The 24,323-nt window shown below is 45.1% G+C and overlaps 1 protein-coding gene across 1 annotated transcript in view; it reads left to right on the forward strand.

The window, feature by feature from the left end:
* Window positions 1–203: 203 nt before the first annotated feature.
* LOC120989847 (alcohol dehydrogenase 1-like) overlaps window positions 204–24,323 on the forward strand; it is a 149,784-nt gene continuing 125,664 nt past the window's right edge. Inside the window, exon 1 of the mRNA XM_040418204.1 lies at window positions 204–273. Coding sequence (XP_040274138.1) covers window positions 256–273 — 18 coding nt within the window. The 5' untranslated portion in view covers window positions 204–255. The remainder of the gene's footprint in view (window positions 274–24,323) is intronic.

The following is a 24,323-nucleotide window of genomic DNA, read 5'->3' on the forward strand; positions in this document are numbered from 1 at the left end:
TACACCTGTAGCATAATATAAACACAGTGTGACATAGAATCAATAGAAGCCTATGGCATTGTGTTCTAACCCAATGGAGTTGTAAATATTGTATTAAAAATATGAAGAAGCAGGAGGCTGGGGGGGGAAGTGGATTAGGAGGGTTATGGGCTGGTAATACAGCAGGCTATTTAACCCCCTATTAGGGAGAACTCTGTACAGTTTACACCAGGAGAAAGCTGCAGCACATCCTACTACAACTCAGAAGGACTCACCATGAGCACAGCTGGGCAAGTAAGGGCACTCACTTGTTCACTTCCACTTCTCACTTCTAAACTTCAATTATCTAGTAACATGGTATACTGTGGCATGTTGCCATCCACGCAGTCCATTATAGAAGCGTTTATTAGTACCGGAGCACCGGGAAGCGGTTAAGGCTCTGTACTCACCTCTTCCTGGTCCTCGACTGTCGGCTACACTGTGGCTGCGCACAGCGTGAGGGCATTCTGTGACCTCATGCTGTGCGCATCGTGTCACAGTACAGCTGCAGCATGAAGAAAAGAGAGAGAGCTCTGGAGGTGAGGAGCAGAGGCGTCCGGAGCAGGAGAGGTAAGTGGATTTTTTATTTTGTGATCTGATGCTGGGCGCTGCTCAAACATGGCTGGGGGCTGCTTAAACATAACTGTGGGCGATAAAATATGTCTGAGGGTGATGAAATATGGCAGGAGGCCTAAATCAGGTATGAGGGTCTCATCTGAGGTCCCAATTAGGGTCTTCGTTATATTGGGCTCTGATCTGTGGTCTATTTGTGGGTCATTTACATTGTTGTCTGAGCTGAGGTCTGATTGTGGGTCTGATCTGAGGTCTTATTCGAGTCTTATTAACATTGGGGTCTGATCTGAGATCTGATTGAGGGTCTTATTAATATTGAGGTTCTGATTGGGGTTGTGAGCTGAGGTCTGATTAACATTGGGTGTCTGATTGCTGGTCTGATCTGAGGTCTAATGAAAAATATTAGTTTCGAGTAGGCTTCATGGTGTTCAGTGCAGGATGAGCTGCGAATTGAAGTCGTGAAAGCTTTTTTCCATTGGGACAGAGAAATTTATATATTTAAATCTCTTTCCCACTTTTTTATATGTGAGATGTGAGATTCTAAGTAAGGTTCTGATAGTTGGGAGTAGAATATTTTAATCCCTTTTCCCAATTTGCTTAATCTGTTAGTTGTATATACATGTGTCTGAGGTGGGATCGCTAGATGTGTGTAGGTGGTATTATTTAAAAAGGTACGAATTTGCAGGTATATGTATAGATCTGATTTATTTAGGTTGTATTTGTTTTGCAAATACAGAAAGTTATGTATTATATTGTCTTTATATAGATTATGAATATACCTTATGCCCTCTTTGATCCAAGTTGAAAGCGTTAGATCGGGGATAAGTATTTCCAGTGATTGAAGAGGGATATCTAGTATTTTTAAAGTTGGGAATAAAGAGCATGTTGAGATATAAATCTTCCATGCTTGTATGGTTGCCTTAATTGTAGGAAAGGAGAGAGAAGAATTTCTCGCTTTGCCTATTGTGGAGGCTAGAAGTAAGGAGTGTAATTTGTGTTGTCCGTTTATTTTTTTCTGTGTCTATCCATAATTTGTCCTTCATTGGGGGCCACCAATCTATTGATTGATCTAGTATGGTCGCTATATGATATGATTTTATGTCAGGAAGACGTAGGCCTCCATGTCTTTTGTGCCTGGTTAAAATTCCAGTTAAAGTTCTCAAAAAACTGTACTCTGTCATATACTTACAGCCTCCCTCCAGAGTATCGCACAACACTGGAAATCCACACTCACCCCTCCCATTTCACGGATAATCAGGAAAGTAAATATTAACTGCAGATTCGAAGAAATGATAGCAAACAGTAATAATACATCTGCCAAATACTATAAAACTTGGGCGCCATGGAGGTCTACAGTCTACAGATCCATAAGATCAACCGAACTAAAACTCCAACTTTTATGAATATAGGTGGAACTATAACCATGTTCTTTTCTTTTTTTTATCTTGATATATATTTTCTTTTTTCGCTGTCATACTGTATTTTCCTTTTGGGAATTTTATCATCCCTCATGGCAGTTTGTCTCATGCTGTAAAGACAAACATAGAGTTTCTTCCATCTGCAATGTTTAGCAGGTGGAACTGCATTTTATTGTCCTCTATTATCTTTTATTGATACTAAACCAATAAAAAACTATTGAAACAGAAAAATATTAGTTTCTTATTGCCCTCCTCTAAAACCTATATGTGTCTTATAGGGCAAAAAATACTGTATTTTTCACCCCATAAGACTCACTTTTTCTCTTTAAAGGGGGGAGGACAATAATAATGTCTCATGGGGCGAATACTAATGAGCGCTTCCATTATGGAAATCACAACAAATGGTCTTTTAGACCATACTACGTCTTTTTTACATGTGCTGTCCTTTTAAAACTTCACCTTTATTTATTTATTTTCTTTAAAACACGCTTTCATAGCGTCTTAACATAGACACTGTGGGTAAGCTAAATATCTCAGTGGTTTGTGGACTGGCTGCTTAATCATCACCTAGGGACTGTTTATCTTTCTTTACAGCAGCGTTTGAAAATGTGATAGTTTGTAACGACTTCAGCCTCTGAGCGCTCTGGCTGACTGTCTTTTGCAACACCAGCGTTCTATTATGACTCTCTCTTACTGCGGAGCTGCCTGCCTACCACTGAACCTAAAAACACACACACAGACATCCTGCATCCCGACATGTTTCGCTGGATAACCAGCGTCTTTGCATTATCCCCTGAAAATGCTGGTTATGCAGTGAAACATGTCAGGATGCAGGATGTCTGTGTGTGTTTTTTTATATTGGGCTCTGATCTGAGGTCTGATTGTTGGTCATTCACATTGGGGCCTGAGTTGAGGTCTGATTGTGGGTCTGATCTGAGGTCTTATTGGGGTCTTATTAACATTAGGGTCTGATCTGTGATCTGATTGAGGGTTTTATTATTACCTTCCATTCCTTATTAGTACCAGAGGACGTGGAAACGGTGAAGGTTTTGTACTCATCACCTCCTGGTCCTTGGCTGTAGGCTGTGCTGTGGCTGCGCACAGCATGAGGGCGCTTTGTGACCTCACTGTCATGGTGGGAAGTGGGGGAAAACTACCGTATAGCGTGGGTAAAAAGGGAAGCTACTAGGCCAGGGACCGGGATAAGGGAGCAGGTCACCTCCTATGCTTCCCTAATCCTCGCCCTGACTCCTAACGGTATGAGCGGACCTGGATGGTAGGACAGCTCATACCCAGGAACCTAGGACCCAGAGTCACCCTCATAATTCCTCAAGCAGAGAAAGGGCGGAGACGACCTGTTCATCCCAGACACGGATGAACAGGAGTCTCCACCGGCCTAGCTGCCAGGAAAGGGACAGGCAGTGAACAGCTACTGAATCGGCAGGTAAGAGCCCAGAAACAACAAGCACTTAACTGCCATGGCAACAACGACGACCGGACCCCCATGCGGACAGGATGCATGGTGGCCCCTGGCAGAGCTGCACACTGACTTGTGGTTCCCCCTCCGGCAACCGCATGCACAGCAAAAGCGAGAGCACGCTGGAGGTGAGTAGCGGAGGCATCCGGAGCAGGATAGGGAAGTGGATTTTTTATTTTGTGTTCTGAGGCTGGGGGCTGCTCAAACATGGCTGGGGGATGCTCAAATATGTCTGGGGTAGCGGCGGACTGGGAAATGAAAGTGGCCCTGGAAAAAAAAACTAAAAGTGTCCACATATTGTAAGGAGGTCCAAATTGCCAGAAGGCGGGACAAAACATGTAGGCAGGGTCAGCAATATCATAATGCAAAATACTGTCCCAAATACTGTCCTCATCACAATCATATACTATAGTGCAGCACAACATACTGCCCCAAAAGCTGTCCCTCTGTGGTGGCCATCAATAATTGCCCTTTTCTGTCCTCCTCCTCCAGTTCTCTGCAATAAAGATATGGCGCAAGGAACTCAGGAGGTGAAATGTGGACCACAGCAGTTGAATTCAGGAGGGCATGTGCGGTCGCTGGCTGGGTATATGAGTACCTGATTCTCACAGAGTAAATTACTGATGAGTAGAGTTGAGCGAACACCTGGATGTTCGGGTTCGAGAAGTTCGGCCGAACTTCCCGGAAATGTTCAGGTTCGGGATCCGAACCTGACCCGAACTTCGTCCCGAACCCGAACCCCATTGAAGTCAATGGGGACCCGAACTTTTCGGCACTAAAAAGGCTGTAAAACAGCCCAGGAAAGAGCTAGAGGGCTGCAAAAGGCAGCAACGTGTAGGTAAATCCCCTGCAAACAAATGTGGATAGGGAAATGAATTAAAATGAAAATTAACCAATATCAATTGGAGAGAGGTCCCATAGCAGAGAATCTTGCTTCACATCAGCAGAGAATCAGTCTCTTCATGCCATAGCAGAGAATCTGGCTTCACGTCACCCACCACTGTAACAGTCCATTGTCATATATTTAGGCCCCGACACCCAGGCAGAGGAGAGAGGTCCCGTAACAGAGAATCTGGCTTCATGTCAGCAGAGAATCAGTCTTCATGTCATAGCAGAGAATCATGCTTTACGTCACCCAACACTGGAACAGTCCATTGTCAGATATTTAGGCCCAGGCAGAGGAGAGAGGTCCCGTAACAGAGAATCTGGCTTCATGTCAGCAGAGAATCAGTCTGCATGTCCTAGCAGAGAATCATGCTTTACGTCACCCAACACTGGAACAGTCCATTGTCAGATATTTAGACCCAGGCAGAGGAGAGAGGTCCCGTAACAGAGAATTTGGCTTCATGTCAGCAGAGAATCAGTCTGCATGTCATAGCAGAGAATCATGCTTTACGTCACCCAACACTGGAACAGTCCATTGTCAGATATTTAGGCCCAGGCAGAGGAGAGAGGTCCCGTAACAGAGAATCTGGCTTCATGTCAGCAGAGAATCAGTCTGCATGTCGTAGCAGAGAATCATGCTTTACGTCACCCAACACTGGAACAGTCCATTGTCAGATATTTAGGCTCAGGCACCCAGGCAGAGGAGAGAGGTCCCGGAACAGAGAATCTGGCTTCATGTCAGCAGAGAATCAGTTATCATGTCATAGCAGAGAATCAGGCTTCACGTCACCCACCACTGGAACAGGCCACTGTCAGATATTTTTGGGCCCCGGCACCCAGGCAGAGGAGAGAGGTCCCGTAACAGAGAATCTAGCTTCATGTCAGCAGAGAATCAGTCTGCATGTCCTAGCAGAGAATCATGCTTTACCTCACCCAACACTGGAACAGTCCATTGTCAGATATTTAGGCCCAGGCACCCAGGCAGAGGAGAGAGGTCCCGTAACAGAGAATCTGGCTTCATGTCAGCAGAGAATCAGTCTTCATGTCATAGCAGAGAATCAGGCTTCATGTCACCCACCACTGGAACAGGCCACTGTCAGATATTATTAGGCCCCGGCACCCAGGCAGAGGAGAGAGGTCCCATAACAGAGATTCAGGCTTCATGTCAGCAGAGAATCAGTCTTCATGTCATAGCAGAGAGTCAGGCTTCACGTCACCCACCACTGGAACAGGCCACTGTCACATATTTAGGCCCAGGCACCCAGGCAGAGGAGAGAGGTCCCATAACAGAGATTCAGTCTTCATGTCAGCAGAGAATCAGTCTTCATGTCATAGCAGAAAATCAGGCTTCATGTCACCCACCACTGGAACAGGCCACTGTCACATATTTAGGCCCCGGCACCCAGACAGAGTAGAGGTTCATTCAACTTTGGGTTGCCCCGCAATATAATGGTAAAATGAAAATAAAAATAGGATTGAATGAGGAAGTGCCCTGGAGTACAATAATATATGGTTAAGGGGAGGTAGTTAATGTCTAATCTGCACAAGGGATGGACAGGTCCTGTGGGATCCATGCCTGGTTCATTTTTATGAACGTCAGCTTGTCCACATTGGCTGTAGACAGGCGGCTGCGTTTGTCTGTAATGACGCCCCCTGCCGTGCTGAATACACGTTCAGACAAAACGCTGGCCGCCGGGCAGGCCAGCACCTCCAAGGCATAAAAGGCTAGCTCTGGCCACGTGGACAATTTGGAGACCCAGAAGTTGAATTGGGCCGAACTATCAGTCAGTACGTGGAGGGGTGTGCACAGGTACTGTTCCACCATGTTATTGAAATGTTGCCTCCTGCTAACACGTTCCGTATCAGGTGGTGGTGCAGTTAGCTGTGGCGTGGTGACAAAACTTTTCCACATCTCTGCCATGCTAACCCTGCCCTCAGAGGAGCTGGCCGTGACACAGCTGCATTGGCGACCTCTTGCTCCTCCTCTGCCTTCGCCTTGGGCTTGCACTTGTTCCCCTGTGACATTTGGGAATGCTCTCAGTAGCGCGTCTACCAACGTGCGCTTGTACTCGCGCATCTTACTATCACTCTCCAGTGCATGAAGTAAGGTGGGCATATTGTCTTTGTACCGTGGATCCAGCAGGGTGGCAACCCAGTAGTCCGCACACGTTAAAATGTGGGCAACTCTGCTGTCGTTGCGCAGGCACTGCAGCATGTAGTCGCTCATGTGTGCCAGGCTGCCCAGAGGTAAGGACAAGCTGTCCTCTGTGGGAGGCGTATCGTCATCGTCCTGCGTTTCCCCCCAGCCACGCACCAGTGATGGGCCCGAGCTGCGTTGGGTGCCAGCCCGCTGTGAACCTGCTTCATCCTCATCCTCCTCCACCTCCTCCTCATCCTCGTCCTCCTCGTCCTCCAGTAGTGGGCCCTGTCTGGCCACATTTGTACCTGGCCTCTGCTGTTGCAAAAAACCTCCCTCTGAGTCACTTCGAAGAGACTGGCCTGAAAGTGCTAAAAATGACCCCTCTTCCTCCTCCTCCTCCTGGGCCACCTCCTCTTCCATCATCGCCCTAAGTGTTTTCTCAAGGAGACATAGAAGTGGTATTGTATTTCTGATAACGGCGTCATCGCCACTGGCCATGTTGGTGGAGTACTCAAAACAGCGCAACAGGGCACACAGGTCTCGCATGGAAGCCCAGTCATTGGTGGTGAAGTGGTGCTGTTCCGCAGTGCGACTGACCCGTGCGTGCTGCAGCTGAAACTCCACTATGGCCTGCTGCTGCTCGAACAGTCTGTCCAGCATATGCAAGGTGGAGTTCCACCTGGTGGGCACGTCGCATATGAGGCGGTGAGCGGGAAGCCCGAAGTTACGCTGTAGCGCAGACAGGCGAGCAGCGGCAGGATGTGAACGCCGGAAGCGCGAACAGACGGCCCGCACTTTATGCAGCAGCTCTGAAATGTCGGGGTAGTTGTGAATGAACTTCTGCACCACCAAATTCAGCACATGCGCCAGGCAAGGGATGTGCGTCAAACCGGCTAGTCCCAGAGCTGCAACGAGATTTCGCCCATTATCGCACACCACCAGGCCAGGCTTGAGGCTCACCGGCAGCAATAACTCGTCAGTCTGTTGTTCTATACCCCGCCACAACTCCTGCGTGGTGTGGGGCCTGTCCCCCAAGCATATGAGTTTCAGAACGGCCTGCTGACGTTTACCCCGGGCTGTGCTGAAGTTGGTGGTGAAGGTGTGTGGCTGACTGGATGAGCAGGTGGAAGAAGAGGAGGAGGAAGCTGAGTAGGAGGAGAAGGAGACAGGAGGCAAAGAATGTTGCCCTGCGATCCTTGGCAGCGGAAGGACGTGCGCCAAACAGCTCTCCGCCTGGGGCCCAGCCGCCACTACATTTACCCAGTGTGAAGTTAGGGAGATATAGCGTCCCTGGCCGTGCTTACTGGTCCACGTATCTGTGGTTAGGTGGACCTTGCCACAGATGGCGTTGCGCCGTGCACACTTGATTTTATCGGATACTTGGTTGTGCAGGGAAGGCACGGCTCTCTTGGAGAAGTAGTGCCGGCTGGGAACAACATACTGTGGGACAGCAAGCGACATGAGCTGTTTGAAGCTGTCTGTGTCCACCAGCCTAAATGACAGCATTTCATAGGCCAGTAGTTTAGAAATGCTGGCATTCAGGGCCAGGGATCGAGGGTGGCTAGGTGGGAATTTACGCTTTCAAATGTTTGTGAGATGGAGAGCTGAACGCTGCCGTGTGACATGGTTGAGATGCTTGGTGACGCAGGTGGTGGTGTTGGTGGTACATCCCATGTTTGCTGGGCGGCAGGTGCCAACGTTCCTCCAGAGGCGGAGGAAGAGGCCGAGGCTGCGGCAGCAGCAGAAGAGGTAGCAGGGGGCGCCTGAGTGACTTCCTTGTTTTTAAGGTGTTTACTCCACTGCAGTTCATGCTTTGCATGCAGGTGCCTGGTCATGCAGATTGTGCTAAGGTTCAGAACGTTAATGCCTCGCTTCAGGCTCTGATGGCACAGCGCGCAAACCACTCGGGTCTTGTCGTCAGCCCATTGTTTGAAGAAGTGCCATGCCAGGGAACTCCTTGAAGCTGCTTTTGGGGTGCTCGGTCCCAGATGGCGGCGGTCAGTAGCAGGCGGAGTCTCTTGGCGGCGGGTGTTCTGATTTTGCCCACTGCTCCCTCTTTGTCTTTTGCTACGCTGTTGGCTCGGTCTCACCACTGCCTCTTCCTCCGAACTGTGAAAGTCAGTGGCACGACCTTCATTCCATGTGGGGTCTAGGACCTCATCGTCCCCTGAATCGTTTTCCACCCAGTCTTGATCCCTGACCTCCTGTTCAATCTGCACACTGCAGAAAGACGCAGAAGTTGGCACCTGTGTTTCGTCATCATCAGAGACGTGCTGAGGTGGTATTCCCATGTCCTCATCATCAGGAAACACAAGTGGTTGTGCGTTAGTGCATTCTATCTCTTCCACCCCTGGGGAAGGGCTAGGTGGATGCCCTTGGGAAACCCTGCCAGCAGAGTCTTCAAACAGCATAAGAGACTGCTGCATAACTTGAGGCTCAGACAGTTTCCCTGATATGCATGGGGGTGATGTGACAGACTGATGGGCTTGGTTTTCATGTGCCATCTGTGCGCTTTCTGCAGAAGACTGGGTGGGAGATAATGTGAACGTGCTGGATGCACTGTCGGCCACCCAATTGACTAATGCCTGTACCTGCTCAGGCCTTACCATCCTTAGAACGGCATTGGGCCCCACCAAATATCCCTGTAAATTCTGGCGGCTACTGGGACCTGAGGTAGTTGGTACACTAGGACGTGTGGCTGTGGCAGAACGGCCACGTCCTCTCCCAGCACCAGAGGGTCCACTAACACCACCACGACCATGTCCGCGTCCCTTACTAGATGTTTTCCTCATTGTTACCGTTCACCACAATAAGAAAAATATTATTCGGGCCAATGTATTGAATTAAAATTCAGGCCTTTTTTTACAGACACCTAACACTAAGTCTATCTGGCTATCTATTTAGGTACCGTATTACACTAATAAATGCACACCAGTAATGACAGATTTAGCTGAATATAAATTTAAGGCCTATTAATTAGGCGCTGGGTGACAGGTATACGTTTACGGACAGAATTAGACTTGGATCTGCACTGTAGCGTGTGTGTGAAGTTCTTGAGAATTACCCTATCAGCACCTTGAATCTAATATACCCTTTTAGGGATAGATTTAACCACCTCAGGACCGCCTAACGCAGATTCGCGTTCCGGAGGTGGCAGCCCTGCGCAGAGTCACGCATATATGCGTCATCTCGCGATGGCCGAGATTTCCTGTGAACGCGCGCACACAGGCGCGCGCGCTCACAGGAACGGAAGGTAAGAGAGTGGATCTCCAGCCTGCCAGCGGCGATCGTTCGCTGGCAGGCTGGAGATGTGATTTTTTTTAACCCCTAACAGGTATATTAGACGCTGTTTTGATAACAGCGTCTAATATACCTGCTACCTGGTCCTCTGGTGGTCCCCTTTGTTTGGATCGACCACTGATAGATGGATCGGATCCGCAAAACGCATACGGATATCTGAATGGAGCCTTACAGGGGAGTGATCAATGACTGTGGTGATCACCCCATAAAGACTCCCTGATCACCCCCCTGTCATTGATTACCCCCCTGTAAGATCCATTCAGATGTCCGCATGATTTTTACGGATCCACTGATAGATGGATCGGATCCGCAAAACGCATACGGACGTCTGAATAAAGCCTTACAGGGGCGTGATCAATGACTGTGGTGATCACCCCATATAGACTCCCTGATCACCCCCCTGTCATTGATTACCCCCCTGTAAGATCCATTCAGATGTCCGCATGATTTTTACGGATCCACTGATAGATGGATCGGATCCGCAAAACGCATACGGACGTCTGAATAAAGCCTTACAGGGGCGTGATCAATGACTGTGGTGATCACCCCATATAGACTCCCTGATCACCCCCCTGTCATTGATTACCCCCCTGTAAGATCCATTCAGATGTCCGCATGATTTTTTACGGATCCACTGATAGATGGATCGGATCCGCAAAACGCATACGGACGTCTGAATAAAGCCTTACAGGGGCGTGATCAATGACTGTGGTGATCACCCCATATAGACTCCCTGATCACCCCCCTGTCATTGATTACCCCCCCTGTCATTGATCACCCCCCCTGTCAGGCTGCATTCAGATGTCCGTATGATTTTTACGGATCCACTGATAGATGGATCGGATCCGCAAAACACATACGGACATCTGAATGGAGCCTTATAGGGGGGTGATCAATGACAGGGGGGTGATCACCCCATATAGACTCCCTGATCACCCCCCTGTCATTGATCACACCCCTGTAAAGCTCCATTCAGATGTCCGCATGATTTTTACGGATCCACTGATAGATGGATCGGATCCGCAAAACGCATACGGATGTCTGAATAAAGCCTTACAGGGGCGTGATCAATGACTGTGGTGATCACCCCATATAGACTCCCTGATCACCCCCCTGTCATTGATTACCCCCCTGTCATAGATCACACCCCTGTAAAGCTCCATTCAGATGTCCGTATGTTTTTTACGGATCCACTGATAGATGGATCGAATCCGCAAAACGCATACGGACGTCTGAATAAAGCCTTACAGGGGCGTGATCAATGACTGTGGTGATCACCCCATATAGACTCCCTGATCACCCCCCTGTCATTGATTACCCCCCTGTAAGATCCATTCAGATGTCCGCATGATTTTTACGGATCCACTGATAGATGAATCGGATCTGCAAAACGCATACGGACGTCTGAATAAAGCCTTACAGGGGCGTGATCAATGACTGTGGTGATCACCCCGTATAGACTCCCTGATCACCCCCCTGTCATTGATTACCCCCCTGTAAGATCCATTCAGATGTCCGCATGATTTTTACGGATCCACTGATAGATGGATCGGATCCGCAAAACGCATACAGACTTCTGAATAAAGCCTTACAGGGCCGTGATCAATGACTGTGGTGATCACCCCATATAGACTCCCTGATCACCCCCCTGTCATTGATTACCCCCCTGTAAGATCCATTCAGATGTCCGCATGATTTTTACGGATCCACTGATAGATGGATCGGATCCGCAAAACGCATACGGACGTCTGAATAAAGCCTTACAGGGGCGTGATCAATGACTGTGGTGATCACCCCATATAGACTCCCTGATCACCCCCCTGTCATTGATTACCCCCCTGTAAGATCCATTCAGATGTCCGCATGATTTTTTACGGATCCACTGATAGATGGATCGGATCCGCAAAACGCATACGGACGTCTGAATAAAGCCTTACAGGGGCGTGATCAATGACTGTGGTGATCACCCCATATAGACTCCCTGATCACCCCCCTGTCATTGATTACCCCCCCTGTCATTGATCACCCCCCCTGTCAGGCTGCATTCAGATGTCCGTATGATTTTTATGGATCCACTGATAGATGGATCGGATCCGCAAAACACATACGGACATCTGAATGGAGCCTTATAGGGGGGTGATCAATGACAGGGGGGTGATCACCCCATATAGACTCCCTGATCACCCCCCTGTCATTGATCACACCCCTGTAAAGCTCCATTCAGATGTCCGCATGATTTTTACGGATACACTGATAGATGGATCGGATCCGCAAAACACATACGGACATCTGAATGGAGCCTTATAGGGGGTGATCAATGACAGGGGGGTGATCACCCCATATAGACTCCCTGATCACCCCCCTGTCATTGATCACCCCCCTGTCATTGATCACCCCTCTTTAAGGCTCCATTCAGACATTTTTTTGGCCCAAGTTAGCGGAAATTATTATTTTTTTCTTACAAAGTCTCATATTCCACTAACTTGTGTCAAAAAATAAAATCTCACATGAACTCACCATACCCCTCACGGAATCCAAATGCGTAAAAATTTTTAGACATTTATATTCCAGACTTCTTCTCACGCTTTAGGGCCCCTAGAATGCCAGGGCAGTATAAATACCCCACATGTGACCCCATTTCGGAAAGAAGACACCCCCAGGTATTCCGTGAGGGGCATATTGAGTCCATGAAAGATTGAAATTGTTGTCCCAAGTTAGCGGAAAGGGAGACTTTGTGAGAAAAAAATAAATAAAATCAATTTCCGCTAACTTGTGCCCAACAAAAAAAAATTTCGATGAACCGCCATGCCCCTCATTGAATACCTTGGGGTGTCTTCTTTCCAAAATGGGGTCACATGTGGGGTATTTATACTGCCCTGGCATTCTAGGGGCCCTAAAGCGTGAGAAGAAGTCTGGGATCCAAATGTCTAAAAATGCCCTCATAAAAGGAATGTGGGCCCCTTTGCGCATCTAGGCTGCAAAAAAGTGTCACACATCTGGTATCGCCGTACTCAGGAGAAGTTGGGGAATGTGTTTTGGGGTGTCATTTTACATATACCCATGCTGGGTGAGAGAAATATCTTGGCAAAAGACAACTTTTCCCATTTTTTTATACAAAGTTGGCATTTGACCAAGATATTTATCTCACCCAGCATGGGTATATGTAAAATGACACCCCAAAACACATTCCCCAACTTCTCCTGAATACGGCGATACCACATGTGTGGCACTTTTTTGCAGCCTAGGTGGGCAAAGGGCCAAACAAGAAGAAGGCCTCATCTATATGTTCATAGTCAAGGGCAAACAAAAAAACCAACTATATAAACCTAAAAAGTCGTTACACAAACAACAATTGAATGCCCAGTATATAAAAGTATATTTTATTTCATAATAGTAAGTAATACATAATAATAAAAATATAACAAATAACAAAAGAATAATGAATTATAGAAAGTCAGTGGAAAAACTCCGGATGCCGCAGTCCCCCGGGCCTGTGTCTCTATAGCCCACCACAAGATGGATCACATGTAGGGCATGTATTGGATACACAATGTGGTGATGGGACAGAAAAGTAGGGAGTAGAAATATACATCCAATACGGTCATCTAGTCTGTAACCATCACCAAAATGTGTGGCCTGAGACGTATGGATCCTAATATGTCACAAATGTAGACATGGACAAAAAATATATAAATATATCATAAATTGCCCATGTAGGGTACTACAAGTAAAAGAGACCCCATGAATAGGATCAACTAAAAAGCTGTAAGCAGAGGGACTCAACCTGAAGTGTAAGATGAAAAAACACAGATCACAACATACCCTGAGACATGGTGGAGGGCAGAGACAGCAGGCACAGGACAGACAAAGGACCCCGACGCGCGTTTCGCCTCAGCTTCGTCAGGAGGTAATGTGAGTATGGCCATAAACTCCTATTTATACCCCCCATATAGCCTCAGGCATGATATAATAAAATGCAGCAGCTGATACCTACTATTGAGCGCTATCGCCCGGTGATGCACGCCGAGTCAAACATGGCGGCGCCGCATTCATCAGGAGGAGGGGTGGAACGCAAGCCATGCGTTCCAGCCCGCCTCCCAAGGAAACGTAGCGGCGTCCCCACGTGACCCCGCGCACAGCGCATCAAGGCACAGCGTTGTATCAGCCTTACAGAACAAAATGAGGTAAAAAAAAGGGAACTAAGACTACACAGGGGGTATCGCATGACGACTCAAATGCATCTGAGTACATATATATATATTATTCTCATTGTCCGGAGAGAGACATGATCACATAAAACAAAATATTTAAACAACTATAAATGCAAATACAAAAATGGATATCATGAATAGGCAATACCTCAACCGGTGTACAGTTAGATATATAAATACAATACACATCGGAGATATGCCCAATAGTTAGATATATAAATACAATACACATCGGAGATATGCCCAATAGTATACATCATTGTCATTCATATCGAAACATACATCAATAATTACTATCCATATCAATACCATACATCATCCTTCACGTGGTGGGGAACAGCATACACCACCCACCTCATAACCTGCCAAAATCTTACAACATTCCCACCACATATGTTCCATAAATAAATGAAAAACAAATTCATGACACAAAAAAAAAATATATCATATAGGGTCATGAAAATATCAATAATGTAGAGGTACAGAAATAATGTATATATGCAATAGTACAGAGGTACAACAGTGATACATGTATGTCCCCACCACGCGACAACACTATCAGCATCCACACCAAAAGTAAATGGAAAACGAAAAAATATAATATAATAAATAAATTTCATACATATCCAAAAAACGTATCCCACAGCAAAATACCATAGAATAGCGGCATTCCACAATAGGATCGTCAAACATGCATATGGAAAAGGTATCAAGCATGATCACATGAGTTACTAACACATATATTACATCTGGAACATGATTATATCAAAACATATATACCACATATGGAACATGATTATATAATTATTCAAAAACTAACAAAATAAAGTGCAAAGTGTATACTATACAATATATATAATAATTTTTATAAACCCTGATGATATCAAACCGTTCACTATTTGGACAGGGTAATAAATGTGAGTTATAGATTAATAATACCATCACGATTGCTAAATCCCTAGCCTTATCGCAATAGCTCTCCAACAACTGAAATATTGGCACCGGCAATCGTCAGTGTCAAAGTGCTCACCCACCATTAGGGTGGAGTTATTATACACCTAATATAAACAAGATCCCTCAACTCCTATATAATAGCTCGGGATAGATCATTAATAGCAGCAAAAACATAAACACCTTCAACCCATGTATATCAAAGAAAATAAATGGAAATGAATAATGAATAAAAAATCAAAAATGTATAGGTCCCATATGTGGAAGTCCATTCCAATGCAAGTGAGATGATCCATCTTCCATGCCCATAATGTATCTTATATCCCGTTCCTTGTTGACACCTTGTGTCCACACCATCTCTCTCCTTTCTTATAGTATTTCAGACATCGTCATGGCCACACGAAAAACTAGATAAATACAAGAACTGTTAAAATCACTGAAAAAATTCAGTACATGCGCTAACCTAAATAAAGGACTTGAAACTCAAGGCCTCATTTAATCCATGAGGAGTCACAGTATTGAGCAAGACCATCCATTTTGTTTCCTTTTGGAGGAGACATCGTTTAACATTTCCCCCCCTAATTCCCAAACGTACCCGGTCTATCCCTTTAAAAGAGATGCCCCTAGGATTGCAGTTATGAACCTCCCTGAAGTGTTTCGCCACTGGTTTTAATTTTCTAATTTTATCAGGTTCAACCATCTCGGCAGCCGCCTTGATATCCCGAATGTGCTCAAGGACTCTCGTCCTGAGTGCCCTCGTAGTCATCCCGATATAGATCAGGCCACAAGGGCACTCAGCACGATAGACCACGGCCTCAGTTTTGCATGAGATGTGGTGCACAATTTTGTACTCCCTCTCCCCACCTGTGTTGGTAAATTTGTCTGTTCTTAACATATATTTGCACGCAGTGCAATCCCCACATGGGAAGAAACCCCACTGTGGGCCTTTTGCCCCAAAAATGCCACCCATCTTGGGGGCTACATAGTGGCTCCGAGTTATAATATCTCTCAAATTTTGTGATCTCTTCCAAGTGACCAAAGGTCTCTCGGAAATAACCTTCTTGAGGTCCCTATCCGTTCTAAGGACGAAGCTGAGGCGAAACGCGCGTCGGGGTCCTTTGCCTGTCCTGTGCCTGCTGTCTCTGCCCTCCACCATGTCTCAGGGTATGTTGTGATCTGTGTTTTTTCATCTTACACTTCAGGTTGAGTCCCTCTGCTTACAGCTTTTTAGTTGATCCTATTCATGGGGTCTCTTTTACTTGTAGTACCCTACATGGGCAATTTATGATATATTTATATATTTTTTGTCCATGTCTACATTTGTGACATATTAGGATCCATACGTCTCAGGCCACACATTTTGGTGATGGTTACAGACTAGATGACCGTATTGGATGTATATTTCTACTCCCTACTTTTCTGTCCCATCACCACATTGTGTATCCAATACATGCCCTACATGTGATCCATCTTGTGGTGGGCTATAGAGACACAGGCCCGGGGGACTGCGGCATCCGGAGTTTTTCCACTGACTTTCTATAATTCATTATTCTTTTGTTATTTGTTATATTTTTATTATTATGTATTACTTACTATTATGAAATAAAATATACTTTTATATACTGGGCATTCAATTGTTGTTTGTGTAACGACTTTTTAGGTTTATATAGGTGGGCAAAGGGGCCCACATTCCAAAGAGCACCTTTCGGATTTCACAGGTCATTTACCTACTTACAACACATTAGGGCCCCTGGAAAATGCCAGGGCAGTATAACTACTCCACAAGTGACCCCATTTTGGAAAGAAGACACCCCAAGGTACTCCGTGAGGGGCATGGCAAGTTCCTAGAATTTTTTATTTTTTGTCACAAGTTAGTGGAAAATGATGATTTTTTTATTTTATTTTTTTCCTTACAAAGTCTCATATTCCACTAACTTGTGACAAAAAATAAAAACTGCCATGAACTCACTATGCCCATCAGCGAATACCTTGGGGTGTCTTCTTTCCAAAATGGGGTCACTTGTGGGGTAGTTATACTGCCCTGGCATTCTAGGGGCCCAAATGTGTGGTAAGGAGTTTGAAATCAAATTCTGTAAAAAATGACCAGTGAAATCCGAAAGGTGCTCTTTGGAATGTGGGCCCCTTTGCCCACCTAGGCTGCAAATAAGTGTCACACATGTGGTATCTCCGTATTCAGGAGAAGTTGGGGAATGTGTTTTGGGGTGTCATTTTACATATACCCATGCTGGGTGAGATAAATATCTTGGTCAAATGCCAACTTTGTGTAAAAAAATGGGAAAAGTTGTCTTTTGCCAAGATATTTCTCTCACCCAGCATGGGTATATGTAAAATGACACCCCAAAACACATTCACCAACTTCTCCTGAATACGGAGATACCACATGTGTGGCACTTTTTTGCAGCCTAGGTGGGCAAAGGGGCCCACATTCCAAAGAGCACCTTTCGGATTTCACTGGTCATGTTTTACAGAATTTGATTTCAAATTCCTTACCACACATTTGGGCCCCTAGAATGCCAGGGCAGTATAACTACCCCACAAGTGACCCCATTTTGGAAGAAAGACACCCCAAGGTATTCGCTGATGGGCATAGTGAGTTCATGGAAGTATTTATTTTTTGTCACAAGTTAGTGGAATATGAGACTTTGTAAGAAAAAAATAAATAAATAAAAAATCATCATTTTCCACTAACTTGTGACAAAAAATAAAAAGTTCTACGAACTCACCATGCCCCTCACGGAATACCTTGGGGTGTCTTCTTTCCAAAATGGGGTCACTTGTGGGGTAGTTATACTGCCCTGGCATTCTAGGGGCCCAAATGTGTGGTAAGGAGTTTGAAATCAAATTCTGTAAAAAATGACCAGTGAAATCCGAAAGGTGCTCTTTGGAATATGGGCCCCTTTGCCCACCTAGGCTGCAAAAAAGTGTCACACATCTGGTATCTCCGTATTCAGGAGAAGTTGGGGAATGTGTTTTGGGGTGTCATTTTACATATACCCATGCTGGGTGAGAGAAATATCTTGGCAAAAGACAACTTTTCCCATTTTTTTTATACAAAGTTGGCATTTGACCAAGATATTTATCTCACCCAGCATGGGTATATGTAAAATAACACCCCAAAACACATTCCCCAACTTCTCCTGAATACGGAGATACCAGATGTGTGACACTTTTTTGCAGCCTAGGTGGGCAAAGTGGCCCAGATTCCAAAGAGCACCTTTCGGATTTCATTGGTCATTTTTTACAGAATTTGATTTCAAACTCCTTACCACACATTTGGGCCCCTAGAATGCCAGGGCAGTATAACTACCCCACAAGTGACCCCATTTTGGAAAGAAGACACCCCAAGGTATTCGCTGATGGGCATAGTGAGTTCATGGAAGTTTTTATTTTTTGTCACAAGTTAGTGGAATATGAGACTTTGTAAGAAAAAAATGATCATTTTCCGCTAACTTGTGACAAAAAATAAAAAGTTCTATGAACTCACTATGCCCATCAGCGAATACCTTAGGGTGTCTACTTTCCGAAATGGGGTCATTTGTGGGGTGTTTGTACTGTCTGGCCATTGTAGAACCTCAGGAAACATGACAGGTGCTCAGAAAGTCAGAGCTGCTTCAAAAAGCGGAAATTCAAATTTTTGTACCATAGTTTGTAAACGCTATAACTTTTACCCAAACCATTATTTTTTTTACCCAAACATTTTTTTTTTATCAAAGACATGTAGAACAATAAATTTAGAGCAAAATTTATATATGGATCTCTTTTTTTTTGCAAAATTTTACAACTGAAAGTGAAAAATTTCATTTTTTTGCAAAAAATCGTTAAATTTCGATTAATAAAAAAAAAAGTAAAAATGTCAGCAGCAATGAAATACCACCAAATGAAAGCTCTATTAGTGAGAAGAAAAGGAGGTAAAATTCATTTGGGTGGTAAGTTGCATGACCGAGCAATAAATGGTGAAAATAGTGTAGGTCAGAAGTGTAAAAAGTGGCCTGGTCTTTCAGGGTGTTTAAGCACTGGGGGCTGAGGTGGTTAAAGTAGGCCTGATACAGCAGAAACCACAAATTTTGAGAATTGCAAATTTGGGAATTGTTTTTCAACCCAGAACAAAAACTGTGCTTTGACGGTCACTAAAAATAACTTGACCAGCTAAAACAGTACAGATTTGGATGAATGTAAATGTGAGGCCTATTTTTTAGGCGCTGGGTGAAAGGTATACGTTTAATTACAGAATTAGACTTGGATTTGCACTGTAGCGTGTGTGTGAAGTTCTTGAGAATTACCCTATCAGCACCTTGAATCTAATATACCCTTTTAGGGATAGATTTAAAGTAGGCCTGATACAGCAGAAACCACAAATTTTGAGAATTGCAAATTTGGGAATTGTTTTTCAACCCAGAACAAAAACTGTGCTTTGACGGTCACTAAAAATAACTTGACCAGCTAAAACAGTACAGATTTGGATGAATGTAAATGTGAGGCCTATTTTTTAGGCGCTGGGTGACAGGTATACGTTTAATTACAGAATTAGACTTGGATCTGCACTGTAGCGTGTGTGTGAAGTTCTTGAGAATTACCCTATCAGCACCTTGAATCTAATATACCCTTTTAGGGATAGATTTAAAGTAGGCCTGATACAGCAGAAACCACTAATTTTGAGAATTGCAAATTTGGGAATTGTTTTTCAACCCAGAACAAAAACTGTGCTTTGACAGTCACTAAAAATAACTTGACCAGCTAAAGCAGTACAGATTTGGATGAATATAAATGTGAGGCCTATTTTTTAGGCGCTGGGTGACAGGTATACGTTTAATCACAGAATTAGACTTGGATCTGCACTGTAGCGTGTGTGTGAAGTTCTTGAGAATTACCCTATCAGCACCTTGAATCTAATATACCCTTTTAGGGATAGATTTAAAGTTGGCCTGATACAGCAGAAACCACTAATTTTGAGAATTGCAAATTTGGGAATTGTTTTTCAACCCAGAACAAAAACTGTGCTTTGACGGTCACTAAAAATAACTTGACCAGCTAAAACAGTACAGATTTGGATGAATATAAATGTGAGGCCTATTTTTTAGGCGCTGGGTGACAGGCTCAACTTGCCCCTGATGTAGTATATGGCCAAAAAATAACCACACTATTGATGGTTAAATGCACTTCGTGACAGGCTCAACTTGCCCCTGATGTAGTATATGGCCAAAAAATAACCACACTATTGATGGTTAAATGCACTTGATGAAAGCTTGACCCTGATGTAGGATATAGCAAAAAATAACCACACTATATATGGTTAAATGCACTTGGGTGACAAGGTCAGCTTGCCCCTGATGTAGTATATGGCCAAAAAATAACCACACTATTGATGGTTAAATGCACTTGATGAAAGCTTGACCCTGATGTAGGATATAGCAAAAAATAACCACACTATTGATGGTTAAATGCACTTGGGTGACAAGGTCAGCTTGCCCCTGATGTAGTATATGGCCAAAAAATAACCACACTATTGATGGTTAAATGCACCTGATGAAAGCTTGACCCTGATGTAGGATATAGCAAAAAATAACCACACTAATGATGGTTAAATGTACTTGGTGGCAGCTTGTGCTGGTGCACAAGCAAGCCACAAAATGGCCGCCGATCACCCCAGAAAAAAGTGACTGAAAAACGCTCTGGGCACCCTAAAAACACTGAGCAATTGAATAGCAGCAGATCAATGATCCACAGCTGTAGATCGATCACTGAATGAAGTCTTTTGGAGGAGTTAATCACTCCCTAATCTCGCCCTAACGTCACAGCTGCAACCTCTCCCTACACTTGTATCAGTAGAGTGACGTGCAGCGCTACGTGACCCAAGCTTATATAGAGGCTGGGTCACATGCTGCACTGGCCAATCACAGCCATGCCAATAGTAGGCATGGCTGTGATGGCCTCTTGGGGCAAGTAGTATGACGCTTGTTGATTGGCTGCTTTGCAGCCTTTCAAAAAGCGCCAAGAAAGCGCTGAACACCGAACCCGAACCCGGACTTTTACGAAAATGTTCGGGTTCGGGTCCGTGTCACGGACACCCCAAAATTCGGTACGAACCCGAACTATACAGTTCGGGTTCACTCATCCCTACTGATGAGAGCTCATTATGTACCTAACCAGCATCAGAGAGGAGAGCTTGGAAGGCCCGCTGGGCATCAGCCCACCGGGCCATTGTCCTGTAAGGTCTATGGCCAATCCGCCCCTGGCTGTGGGCGATGAAATATGGCAGGGGGCTGATATGAGGCATGGGGGTCTAATCTGAGGTCTGAATGGGGGGCATTCTTTATATTGGGCTCTGATCTGAGGTCTGATTGGGGGTCATTCACATTGTGGTCTTAGCTAAAGTCTTATTGGGGTCCTATTAACATTGTTGTCTGATCAGAGGTCTGATTGAGAGTCTTATTAACATTGGGGGTCTGATTGGACTGTGAGCTGAGGTCTGATTAACATTGGGGTCTGATTGCTGGTCTGATCTGAGGTCTAATGAAAAAATATTTATTTCTTATTGCCCTCCTCTAAAACCTAGGCTCGTCTTATAGGGTGAAAAATACGGTATGTGTACATGCCTGTGACATTATGGTCCGTCCTGGCACAAAATGTAAGTCAATGTGGACGGATCCATTTTATCTGACACAATCTGGAACAATAGAAAACGGATCAGTCTCCTATTGACTTTCAATGAAGTTCATGACGGATCCGTCTTAGCTATGTTACAGATAATACAAACAGATCCGTTCATGACGGATGCATGCGGTTGTATTATTGTAATGGATTAGTTTTTGCAGTTTGGCTCAGTTTCGTCAAAAGGACAGCAAAACGCTGCAGGCAGTGTTTTGGTGTCCGCCTTCAGAGCGGAATGGAGACTGATTTGAGGCAAACTGATGCATTCTGAGAGGATCCTTTTCCATTCAGAATGCATTAGGGCAAAACTGATCCTTTTTGGACCGCTTGTGAGAGCTCATGATGGATCTCACATACAGAAAGCCAAAACGCTAGTGTGAAAGTAGCCTTACTCTGGAGTTCTCGAAGACTCTGTTCTGTGTGAGGAGAATCCCACCACAACACACTCCTCTCTCTCTCAAGCCTTTTACTGCTCTGACTCTCCTCCCAGCACTGCCTGCTTCCACTACCCAGACTTCCTGCTTCTCTGGCCACAGCCCTTCCATTGTATAGGTGAAACTTGAAAAATTTGAATATCGTGCAAAAGTCCATTTATTTCAGTAATGCAAATTAAAGGGGATTGCATTAATGCAGCTGAAAATTAGAATTTTGTGAAAAGGTTCAATATTCTAGGCTCAAAGTGTCACACTCTAGTCAGCTAATTAATCCTTATCCCCTGAGCAAAGGGTACCTGAGATTGTGACTTTGGGGTTTCAGAAGCTGTAAGCCATAATCATCCAAATTATACCAAATAAAAGCTTGAAATATCTCGCTTTGCATGTAATGAGTCTATCTCATATGTTAGTTTCACCTTTTAAGTTGCATTGCTGAAATAAATGAACTTTGCATGATATTCAAATTTTTCGAGTTTCACCTGTATTCTATCACCATCTACTGGACAAGAGTTCACACTGCAATCCTTTATTACACCTCCTCCCCAGGTATTAAGGGTTTCCATCCCGGCAGCCTGAGTTTTCACAACGTAATCCTCAAATCATGGAGGTCTTTGGCCAAAGTTAGTACATTGGGAGTGCCAGAGTAGAATAGATCCCTCTGCTGAAGATTCTTCTCTGTTTTCTCCTGTCTCTGCGAGAGGTATACTTCTCCTGGGTTCCAATGGTGGTTGGTCAGCTGCTGAGGGAAGCCACCACCATTCATCATCAACTGGTGTAGATGGCTTGGAGAAAACACTCTCACTTGTGACAGGAGGTCTGGTCACGAAGGCGCATGGCCTCAACAAATTCTGGTGCACCATCCTAGTAGGCTCCTGGTGCTGTGGGGATTCGCTCTGGTAGACAGGGTGTGCGGACACAGTACAGAGGCAAATAATCAGTTCTTAAATCAAACTTCCGTGTTTATTCACACATAAAGCAAAAACAAAACGTCACTTTGCAGTCTTGGTGTTAGTTCACACACAATGGAAAGTCCTCATAGCAAAAATCACCTTGTTGGCAGTACTGCCTCCAGCAGTCCATAGCAGGGTTTTAGGGGGCCTGTTTCCCTTATAGATGGGTCTCAGCCCTCCAGCACGGCACAAGCCTCAGGTCCCAGCACACAGACCTCCTGAGCTCCACTGTCAGACTGAGGTAATCCTCCACCTGGCAGTGCTGGCTGTTTTTTAGGCCTGGCAAAACCCGGCCTGTGACATGGGGAGTAGTCACCCACCCAGCACTTTGACTACTCCCAGTAAGAGCCGTCCCAGATCAGCTATACAGCCATACTAAGTATTAAAGTGTCAAACAGCAACTGCTGCTGACACATAAAAACCGGCTCTTACTCCACCGAGGCCAGACACCTCGGTGACACGTACTTATCATCCACGATGATTCCTTGTACATTTTTACAATGCTTACTGCAAACATAGCTATGCTGGAATAAAATTATTTCACAAGGCCAAGACAGCATTCTCCGCCGTTTGGTCATGGGTAGGAACAGCCACTGCAAACTTATGAAGTGCTCGACAATGACTAACAAGTTTTTTTACTCTCAGATCCCTCTACAGTGAGGTAGTCCATCATAACTAACTGTAGTGGCTAAAAAGACTGGATGTTTCTTACCGACACCTCCTGTTCCGCTGCCCGAGCAAGGCCACAATTCCAGCACCTGTTACATACGTCCTTCACTAGCTTCCTCATTTTGGGGTGGAAATAGTACCTCTGTAGTCACTTAAAAGTCTGAGCAGGGCCAAAGTGTCCTTTCTTTTCATGCATCCACTTTACTATTCCCTCCTCCTTTGTGGTGGGTACCACCACATGACAGGTAGGGCCAATTTGAGAGGATAGCTGTACTCGCCTATAGAGTACTCTTTCCCAGACAATCATTCGATTTCAGTGCTGCCAGAGCTTCTTCCTATTAGGTGGAAAAGCATCTCGCTCATCTTAGGTGGGGCAAAGTACCAACTGAATCCAGTCTCATACTCTTCGTATATAAGGGTCACTTTGCTGACAACCCCTCCAGTCTGCTTCAGACACCCCAACGCAAGCTCCAACTTTGGCATCTGGAACAGCTACGGACCTCTCTGGCTGCTTCATTTGACTGAGGGTAGGCATCTCATCTCCTTCTCAGTCTTCATCCATGATGACGGTGGGTCTTTTGACTGGGTAACGGGACATTGTATCCACAGTAACATTCTCTTGCCCTGG

Source organism: Bufo bufo, chromosome 2, assembly GCF_905171765.1.
Source record: "Bufo bufo chromosome 2, aBufBuf1.1, whole genome shotgun sequence".
NCBI lineage: Eukaryota > Metazoa > Chordata > Amphibia > Anura > Bufonidae > Bufo > Bufo bufo.